General features: G+C 46.2%; 1 protein-coding gene across 3 annotated transcripts in view; it reads left to right on the top strand.

Moving 5' to 3' along the window:
- The first annotated feature begins 3,435 nt into the window (after window positions 1-3,435).
- Window positions 3,436-10,000, top strand: part of LOC127920268 (F-box only protein 32-like) — a 21,898-nt gene continuing 15,333 nt past the window's right edge. Inside the window, exons 1-4 of one of the 3 annotated variants that reach the window (XM_052504172.1) lie at window positions 3,436-3,701; window positions 4,744-4,859; window positions 4,968-5,017; window positions 5,700-5,792. In XM_052504172.1, the coding sequence (XP_052360132.1) occupies window positions 3,589-3,701; window positions 4,744-4,859; window positions 4,968-5,017; window positions 5,700-5,792 (372 nt within the window). In that variant the 5' untranslated portion in view covers window positions 3,436-3,588. The remainder of the gene's footprint in view (window positions 3,702-4,743; window positions 4,860-4,967; window positions 5,018-5,699; window positions 5,793-10,000) is intronic. The other 2 variants (XM_052504173.1, XM_052504174.1) reach the window with 2 other exon arrangements.

Here is a 10,000-nt window from a genome sequence, read left to right as displayed (position 1 = left end):
TCTGGTCTCCTCTGCTCTCATCTGGTTTCATCTGCTCTCCTCTGGTCTCATCTGGTCTCCTCTGGTCTCATCTGGTCTCATCTGGTCTCAACTGGTCTCCTCTGGTCTCCTTTGGTCTCCTCTGGTCTCATCTGCTCGTCTGGTCTCATCTGGTCTCATCTGGTCTTGTCTGGTCTCATCTGGTCTCCTCTGGTATCATCGGGTCTCGTCTGGTCTCATCTGGTCTCCTCTGGTCTCATCTGGTCTCGTCTGGTCTCATCTGGTCTCCTCTGGTCTCATCTGGTCTCGTCTGGTGTTGTTGATGTTTCTAGGCTGTGGTCTGAATGTGACCTGTGACCTTTTGTGTATAACAGGACAATCCAGGCCGGACCAGTCAACCAGGCTGAGACACTGCTCTGAGGCTCTAGTTACCCAGTCTGTCCTACTGAGACTCCAGTTACCCAGTCTGTTCTACAGAGACTCCAGTTACCCAGTCTGTTCTACAGAGACTCCAGTTACTCAGTCTGTTCTACTGAGACTCCAGTTACCCAGTCTGTTCTACTGAGACTCCAGTTACCCAGTCTGTTCTACTGAGACTCCAGTTACTCAGTCTGTTCTACTGAGACTCCAGTTACCCAGTCTGTTCTACTGAGACTCCAGTTACCCAGTCTGTTCTACTGAGACTCCAGTTACTCAGTCTGTTCTACTGAGACTCCTGCTCTGAGACTCCAGTTACCCAGTCTGTTCTACTGAGACTCCAGTTACTCAGTCTGTTCTACAGAGACTCCAGTTACTCAGTCTGTTCTACTGAGACTCCAGTTACCCAGTCTGTTCTACTGAGACTCCAGTTACCCAGTCTGTTCTACTGAGACTCCAGTTACCCAGTCTGTTTTACTGAGACTCCAGTTACCCAGTCTGTTCTACTGAGACTCCAGTTACCCAGTCTGTTCTACTGAGACTCCAGTTACCCAGTCTGTTCTACTGAGACTCCAGTTACCCAGTCTGTTTTACTGAGACTCCAGTTACCCAGTCTGTTCTACTGAGACTCCAGTTACCCGGTCTGTTCTACTGAGACTCCAGTTACTCAGTCTGTTCTACTGAGACTCCTGTTACCCAGTCTGTTCTACTGAGACTCCAGTTACCCAGTCTGTTCTACTGAGACTCCTGTTACCCAGTCTGGTCTACTGAGACTCCAGTTACCCAGTCTGTTCTACTGAGACTCCAGTTACCCAGTCTGTTCTACTGAGACTCCAGTTACCCAGTCTGTTCTACTGAGACTCCAGTTACCCAGTCTGTTCTACTAAGACTCCAGTTACCCAGTCTGTTCTACTGAGACTCCAGTTACCCAGTCTGTTCTACTGAGACTCCAGTTACCCAGTCTGTTCTACTGAGACTCCTGTTACCCAGTCTGGTCTACTGAGACTCCAGTTACCCAGTCTGTTCTACTGAGACTCCAGTTACCCAGTCTGTTCTACTGAGACTCCTGTTACCCAGTCTGGTCTACTGAGACTCCAGTTACCCAGTCTGTTCTACTGAGACTCCAGTTACCCAGTCTGTTTTACTGAGACTCCAGTTACCCAGTCTGTTCTACTGAGACTCCAGTTACCCAGTCTGTTCTACTGAGACTCCAGTTACCCAGTCTGTTCTACTGAGACTCCAGTTACCCAGTCTGTTCTACTGAGACTCCAGTTACCCAGTCTGTTCTACTGAGACTCCAGTTACCCAGTCTGTTCTACTGAGACTCCAGTTACTCAGTCTGTTCTACTGGGACTCCAGTTACCCAGTCTGTTCTACTGAGACTCCAGTTACTCAGTCTGTTCTACTGAGACTCCAGTTACCCAGTCTGTTCTACTGAGACTCCAGTTACCCAGTCTGTTCTACTGAGACACCTGCTCTGAGACTCCAAAATCGAGACTCCAGTTACCCAGTTACCCAGTCTGTTCTACTGAGACTCCAGTTACCCAGTCTGTTCTACTGAGACTCCAGTTACCCAGTCTGTTCTACTGAGACTCCAGTTACCCAGTCTGTTTTACTGAGACTCCAGTTACCCAGTCTGTTCTACTGAGACTCCAGTTACCCAGTCTGTTCTACTGAGACTCCTGTTACCCAGTCTGTTCTACTGAGACTCCAGTTACCCAGTCTGTTCTACTGAGACTCCTGTTACCCAGTCTGGTCTACTGAGACTCCAGTTACCCAGTCTGTTCTACTGAGACTCCAGTTACCCAGTCTGTTCTACTGAGACTCCAGTTACCCAGTCTGTTCTACTGAGACTCCAGTTACCCAGTCTGTTCTACTGAGACTCCAGTTACCCAGTCTGTTCTACTGAGACTCCTGCTCTGAGACTCCAGTTAAACACATTTAACATAGGCCAGGCCCTGTTGTTACCTCATATCCCAGCGATAATGCTTTGCATTATACCTGGGAAGAAAATACTTACATTTCCTCAACTTGCCATTGGCTCAACCATTGGATACTCCAAGGCCATTGGCTCAACCATTGGATTCTCCAAGGCCATTGGCTCAACCATTGGATACCCCAAGGCCATTGGCTCAACCATTGGATACTCCAAGGCCATTGGCTCAACCATTGGATACTCCAAGGCCATTGGCTCAACCATTGGATACCCCAAGGCCATTGGCTCAACCATTGGATACTCCAAGGCCATTGGCTCAACCATTGGATACCCCAAGGCCATTGGCTCAACCATTGGATACCCCAAGGCCATTGGCTCAACCATTGGATACCCCAAGGCCATTGGCTCAACCATTGGATGCCCCAAGGCCATTGGCTCAACCATTGGATACTCCAAGGCCATTGGCTCAACCATTGGATACTCCAAGGCCATTGGCTAAACTTACCCCAAGGCAAACTACTAGCCCACACAGCTACAAGGAAACCTCCAGCCTAATACATTTATCTGACTTGGTGAAAATCGATGCACATAACTTGCTTACCACTTTTTCCAAGTGATTTCTTCCTTCACAGACTCCATGAAACGATGACCTCTTCCTAAATATTTGGTGGAATTATTAATTTGGTGTATATTTTCCTAGAGGGCGGCTCAACTTACCCCCTTATACATCTAGTTTCCCCCAATGTAACCCTGCACTTTTGCAGAATCCTGAGAAGAGACTTCATTTTTAACTTCCAGGGATGAGTCAGGGGAATTGACAGAAACTGATAAGATTATTTTATCTACGTTATCAAGAAAGGCTTGTTGTGTCTAGGTCAAATGAAAAAGCTCTGATTCAGCAGTATAAAATGATTAATGTATCTTCCAGCACAGGACATTTTCCCCCTAAACCCCCACTGTGGTTGACAGTATTCCTTCCCTGGGTCATTTTGCAATAAAGAAGAAGATAAACAAAGCCACGTGTTGCCGCACAGTTTCCAAAAGGGGAGGAGCTCAAGTGTTGACTTTCCGGATTGTTCCCAGGAGAATAAAACGGGCCGCTGCGCAGTCACAATACCAGACGACACATCAGACACTTTATTGAAGACCAGACGGGAGACAAAAACAAACCTGTATCTTACGACATTTAACGTTCTTCAACATAAAGTCAGAACTATCATTTTCTTTCGGCGTTGTTGATTTTTAAACTGTCGAGAATGCCTTTTCTGGGACAGGATTGGCGGTCCCCGGGTCAGAGCTGGGTTAAAACTGAAGAAGGATGGAAAAACTATTCTTTAGACGAAAAAAACAGCAATGACTCAGACGTGAGGTCAGTATCGGAAACTGGATGTATGTTTTGTTGTGTTTGTGCTTCCTGATACATGTTGTCTTGAGCAGCATCGACACCAGCTAGTGACATCGAGAGCAACTGAAGTGCGCCATCAAGTTATCCAAGGAGTTTTCCCATGAAATGCTCTGAGAGCGATAGAGAGAGAGACACTTTTGTTTATTATCTAGTTCACTTGCGTTGGCAATGTTAACATATGTTTCCCATACCAATAAAGCCCCTTGAATTGAGAGATTGCGGCAGGGGGACAGAGAAGGAGAAAAAATATATACATATTGACAATTTGATATCCAGTCTACCTCTAAAATAAGCGATAAATAGATAAGTGATAGAAACCTAATGTGACGTTACTCACAATACGCTATTCGCTCTTGCTGTTATACTACGGCTAAGCAGGAGACGTTATTGTGTTGTTATTGTGTGTTTTTGAGCCTGTGTTCCTACTCGTTAATCATTGTGCTATAAATAACTACTGTGCAAGTGATGGGATTAGACGACGTCTGTTGGAATTACAGTGGATCCTGACTCCAGGCAGTTTGAAGCCAACTATATGCCTACCTGTTTGGAAAAACCATAGTATCATCTCAAATGAGCCATTTTTAAAAACATTTCATACAATGATAAAACTCAAATTTAGCTTTTTGTACGCCAGATATGTAACTGGGTGTATAGTCTGTCTTCCAGCTATGGTTAACAGGATGTATGGTCTGTCTTCCAGCTATGGTTAACAGGATGTATGGTCTCTTTTCCAGCTATTGCTAACAGGATGTATGGTCTGTCTTCCAGCTATTGCTAACAGGATGTATGGTCTGTCTTCCAGCTATTGCTAACAGGATGTATGGTCTGTCTTCCAGCTATTGCTAACAGGATGTATGGTCTGTCTTCCAGCTATTGCTAACAGGATGTATGGTCTGTCTTCCAGCTATTGCTAACAGGATGTATGGTCTGTCTTCCAGCTATTGCTAACAGGGTGTATGGTCTGTCTTCCAGCTATTGCTAACAGGATGTATGGTCTGTCTTCCAGCTATTGTAAAACAGAGGACGAATGCTTCCAGGAGAATCTGCGGCTGTCTGTTACATACGACATGGCAGCTAAGAAGAGAAGGAAAGACTTCATGAACAACAACGCAAAGATTCCCTGTAAGTTTAACCTACAGTATTACAGTACCGGCCAATGACATCATAAAGACATTTTACACAGGAAATGGTCATCTCCACGGTGATAACACACTCTCCTTTTTCTCTCAGATTTCCACAAAGAGAAATGGATTTACGTTCACAAAGGAAGCACTAAAGAGGTAAGGAAAGGAAGGAAGGAAAGGAAGGAAAGGAAGGAAAGGAAGGAAAGGAAGGAAGGAAGGAAGGAAGGGAGGAAGGAAAGGAAGGGAGGAAAGGAAGGGAGGGAAGGGAGGAAAGGAAGGGAGGAAAGGAAGGGAGGAAAGGAAGGAAGGGAGGAAGGAAGGGAGGAAGGAAGGGAGGAAAGGAAGGAAAGGAAGGAAGGAAAGGAAGGAAAGGAAGGGAAGGAAGGAAGGAAGGAAGGAAGGAAGGAAAGGAAGGAAAGGAAGGAAGGAAGGAAGGAAGGAAGGAAGGAAAGGAAGGAAGGAAAGGAAGGAAGGAGGGAAAGGAAAGGGAAGGAAAGGGAAGGAAAGGAAAGGAAGGAAAGGAAGGAAAGGAAGGAAGGAAGGAAAGGAGGGAAAGGAGGGAAGGAGGGAAGGAGGAAGGAAGGAAAGGAGGGAAAGGAGGGAAGGAGGGAAGGAGGGAAGGAGGGAAAGGAAAGGGAAGGAAAGGGAAGGGAAGGAAGGAAGGAAGGAAGGAAAGGAAAGGAAGGAAGGAAAGGAAGGAAGGAAAGAAAAGGAAGGAAAGGAAGGAAGGAAGGAAGAAAGGAAGGAAGGACTGTCTCTTTATTAACATAAACAGTCACAGTATACCCTGTTGCCCGTTGAACCAGACACTAATACCCGATGGTCCTAATTATCCCAGCGTCATGGTTACTGCACTCTGGGAGAAGCGTTCAACCGGCTGGACTTCTGCAGCGCCATCAAGGACAACCGGAGGTTCAACTATGTCGTACGGGTGGGTTGACTTCTCCCTTCTACTTCTGTGTTAAATCATCATGAAGGGATTCCTATGAGATGGACAATAAAGTTATGTTCCCATCTGAGGATTCCTACGAGATGGGAACATAACTTTATTGTCCATCTGAGGATTCCTACGAGATGGACAATAAAGTTATGTTCACATCTGAGGATTCCCATGAGATGGGAACATAACTTTATTGTCCATCGGGGGATTCCTATGAGATAGGAACATAACTTTATTGTCCATCTGAGGATTCCTATGAGATGGGAACATAACTTTATTGTCCATCTGAGGATTCCTATGAGATAGGAACATAACTTTATTGTCCATCTGAGGATTCCTACGAGATGGACAATAAAGTTATGTTCCCATCTGAGGATTCCTATGAGATTGAAATATAACTTTATTGTCCATCTGAGGATTCCTACGAGATGGACAATAAGTTATGTTCCCATCTGAGGATTCCTACGAGATGGGAACATAACTTTATTGTCCATCTGAGGATTCCTATGAGATAGGAACATAACTTTATTGTCCATCTGAGGATTCCTACGAGATGGGAACATAACTTTATTGTCCATCTGAGGATTCCCATGAGATGGGAACATAACTTTATTGTCCATCTGAGGATCCTACGAGATAGGAACATAACTTTATTGTCCATCTGAGGATTCCTATGAGATGGGAACATAACTTTATTGTCCATCTGAGGATTCCTATGAGATTGGAATATAACTTTATTGTCCATCTGAGGATTCCCATGAGATGGGAACATAACTTTATTGTCCATCGGGGGATGTGAATTGTCCTTCGGCGTCACCTTAGGAAAATGACAAATATGACATTGTGCATTCATACTAATGTATTGTTGAACATTAAAGGGTGTTACCATAGAGAGTAGGAGTTTTAAAGGGTTAACCTCAGACACAGTACTGAGGGGTGTTTTAAAGGGCTGTGTTATGTTCTGGGCGTGTAGGTCTCTTGCTCGCTCTCTTCTCTTCCTTGCTTCACCTTTCTCTCTGCTGTCTCTTTCTCTCTCTGCTGTCTCTTTCTCTCGCTCTCTGCTGTGTCTCTTTCTCTCTCGCTCTCTGCTGTGTCTCTTTCTCTCTCTCTCGCTCTCTGCTGTGTCTCTTTCTCTCTCTCTCTCTCTCTGCTGTGTCTCTTTCTCTCTCTCTCTCTCTCTGCTGTGTCTCTTTCTCTCTCTCTCTCTGCTGTGTCTCTTTCTCTCTCTCTCTCTCTGCTGTGTCTCTTTCTCTCTCTCTCTCTCTGCTGTGTCTCTTTCTCTCTCTCTCTGCTGTGTCTCTTTCTCTCTCTCTCTCTCTCTCTGCTGTGTCTCTTTCTCTCTCTCTCTCTCTCTCTCTCTCTCTGCTGTGTCTCTCTCTCTCTGCTGTGTCTCTTTCTCTCTCTCTCTCTCTCTCTCTCTCTGCTGTGTCTCTCTCTCTCTCTCTCTCTCTGCTGTGTCTCTCTCTCTCTCTCTGCTGTGTCTCTTTCTCTCTCTCTCTCTCTCTCTCTCTCTCTCTGCTGTGTCTCTTTCTCTCTCTCTCTCTCTCTGTCTCTTTCTCTCTCTCTCTCTCTCTCTCTCTCTCTCTGCTGTGTCTCTTTCTCTCTCTCTCTCTCTCTCTCTCTCTGCTGTGTCTCTTTCTCTCTCTCTCTCTCTCTCTCTCTCTGCTGTGTCTCTTTCTCTCTCTCTCTCTCTCTCTCTCTGCTGTGTCTCTTTCTCTCTCTCTCTCTCTCTCTCTCTCTCTCTCTCTCTCTCTCTCTGCTGTGTCTCTCTCTCTCTCTCTCTCTCTCTCTCTGCTGTGTCTCTCTCTCTCTCTCTCTCTCTCTCTCTCTGCTGTGTCTCTTTCTCTCTCTCTCTCTCTCTGCTGTGTCTCTTTCTCTCTCTCTCTCTCTCTCTCTCTCTGCTGTGTCTTTCTCTCTGCTGTGTCTCTTTCTCTCTCTCTCTCTCTCTGCTGTCTCTTTCTCTCTCTCTCTCTCTCTCTCTGCTGTCTCTTTCTCTCTCTCTCTCTCTCTCTCTCTGCTGTGTCTCTCTCTCTCTCTCTCTCTCTCTCTCTGCTGTGTCTCTCTCTCTCTCTCTCACTCTCTCTCTGCTGTGTCTCTCTCTCTCTCTCTCTCTCTCTCTCTCTCTGCTGTCTCTTTCTCTCTCTCTCTCTCTCTCTCTCTGCTGTGTCTCTTTCTCTCTCTCTCTCTCTCTCTCTGCTGTGTCTCTTTCTCTCTCTCTCTCTCTCTCTCTCTCTCTCCTTCTCTCTCTCTCTCTCTCTCTCTCTCTCTCTCTCTCTCTGCTGTGTCTCTTTCTCTCTCTCTCTCTCTCTCTCTCTCTCTCTGCTGTGTCTCTTTCTCTCTCTCTCTCTCTCTCTCTCTCTGCTGTGTCTCTCTCTCTCTCTCTCTCTCTCTCTCTGCTGTGTCTCTCTCTCTCTCTCTCTCTCTCTCTCTCTCTCTCTCTCTCTCTCTCTCTGCTGTGTCTCTTTCTCTCTCTCTCTCTCTCTGCTGTGTCTCTTTCTCTCTCTCTCTCTCTCTGCTGTGTCTCTTTCTCTCTCTCTCTCTCTGCTGTCTCTTTCTCTCTCTCTCTCTCTCTCTCTGCTGTGTCTCTTTCTCTCTCTCTCTCTCTCTCTCTCTCTCTCTCTCTCTGCTGTGTCTCTTTCTCTCTCTCTCTCTCTCTCTCTCTCTCTCTCTCTCTCTCTGCTGTGTCTCTTTCTCTCTCTCTCTCTCTCTGCTGTGTCTCTTTCTCTCTCTCTCTCTCTGCTGTGTCTCTTTCTCTCTCTCTCTCTCTGCTGTCTCTTTCTCTCTCTCTCTCTCTCTGCTGTGTCTCTTTCTCTCTCTCTCTCTCTCTCTCTCTCTCTCTCTCTCTGCTGTGTCTCTTTCTCTCTCTCTCTCTCTCTCTCTCTCTCTCTCTCTCTCTCTCTCTGCTGTGTCTCTTTCTCTCTCTCTCTCTCTCTCTCTCTCTCTCTCTCTCTCTCTGCTGTGTCTCTTTCTCTCTCTCTCTCTCTCTCTCTCTCTCTCTGCTGTGTCTCTCTCTCTCTCTCTCTCTCTCTCTCTCTCTCTCTCTCTCTCTCTCTCTCTCTCTCTGCTCTGTCTCTTTCTCTCTCTCTCTCTGCTGTGTCTCTTTCTCTCTCTCTCTCTCTCTGCTGTGTCTCTTTCTCTCTCTCTCTCTCTGCTGTGTCTCTTTCTCTCTCTCTCTCTCTGCTGTGTCTCTTTCTCTCTCTCTCTCTCTCTGCTGTGTCTCTCTCTCTCTCTCTCTCTCTCTCTCTCTGCTGTGTCTCTCTCTCTCTCTCTCTCTCTCTCTCTCTCTCTGCTGTGTCTCTCTCTCTCTCTCTCTCTCTCTCTGCTGTGTCTCTCTCTCTCTCTCTCTCTCTGCTGTGTCTCTTTCTCTCTCTCTCTCTCTCTCTCTCTCTCTCTCTCTCTGCTGTGTCTCTTTCTCTCTCTCTCTCTCTCTCTCTCTGCTGTGTCTCTTTCTCTCTCTCTCTCTCTCTCTCTCTCTCTCTCTGCTGTGTCTCTTTCTCTCTCTCTCTCTCTCTCTGCTGTGTCTCTTTCTCTCTCTCTCTCTCTGTCTCTCTCTCTCTCTCTCTCTCTCTCTCTCTCTCTCACTCTCTCTGCTGTGTCTCTCTGGGCCTTATCACTTCTCTCCAGACAAGAGGCTCTTTGGAGATATTCTCTTAACTCACAGCGGCCTGTGAGGGAGCGAGAGAGAGACTCTGTGAGGGAGAGAGAGATACGGTGTGTGTTTGGTCTGCTTTGAACATCTCTCTCTCTCTCTCTGTTGATTTAAAAGAGAACTAGAACAGTAAGTACAGACGTTCATCAGAATAATATCTTAGGTAACGTGTGTGTGTCTGTGTTACTGCAGCATGATATTAGTGAGGTTCTCGTTTACACCACACAGATCAGGTTTACCACTGCGTCCCAAATGGCACCCTATTCCCTATATAATGTAGTGCACTACTTTGTCCGGGACCCCAAATGCCACTGTATTCCCTATATAATGTAGTGCACTACTTTTTAAGCCCATAGGGTGACACAACGATCATGGAAACACAGCTGTGTGTTGATCTATTAGGCAATACTCTCTGGGTTAGTGGAAATGGAGACACAACCTACGTTGATGGTTAGTTAGTGTAGAGTGGAGGCTATAAGTGTACACACACACACACACACACACACAATGTCCTGACCTACTGTAGAGTGGAGGCTATAAGTACACACAC

This window comes from Oncorhynchus keta, unplaced genomic scaffold (assembly GCF_023373465.1).
Source record: "Oncorhynchus keta strain PuntledgeMale-10-30-2019 unplaced genomic scaffold, Oket_V2 Un_contig_1875_pilon_pilon, whole genome shotgun sequence".
Classification (NCBI taxonomy): domain Eukaryota; kingdom Metazoa; phylum Chordata; class Actinopteri; order Salmoniformes; family Salmonidae; genus Oncorhynchus; species Oncorhynchus keta.
This window is presented reverse-complemented; position numbering and strand designations above follow the sequence as displayed.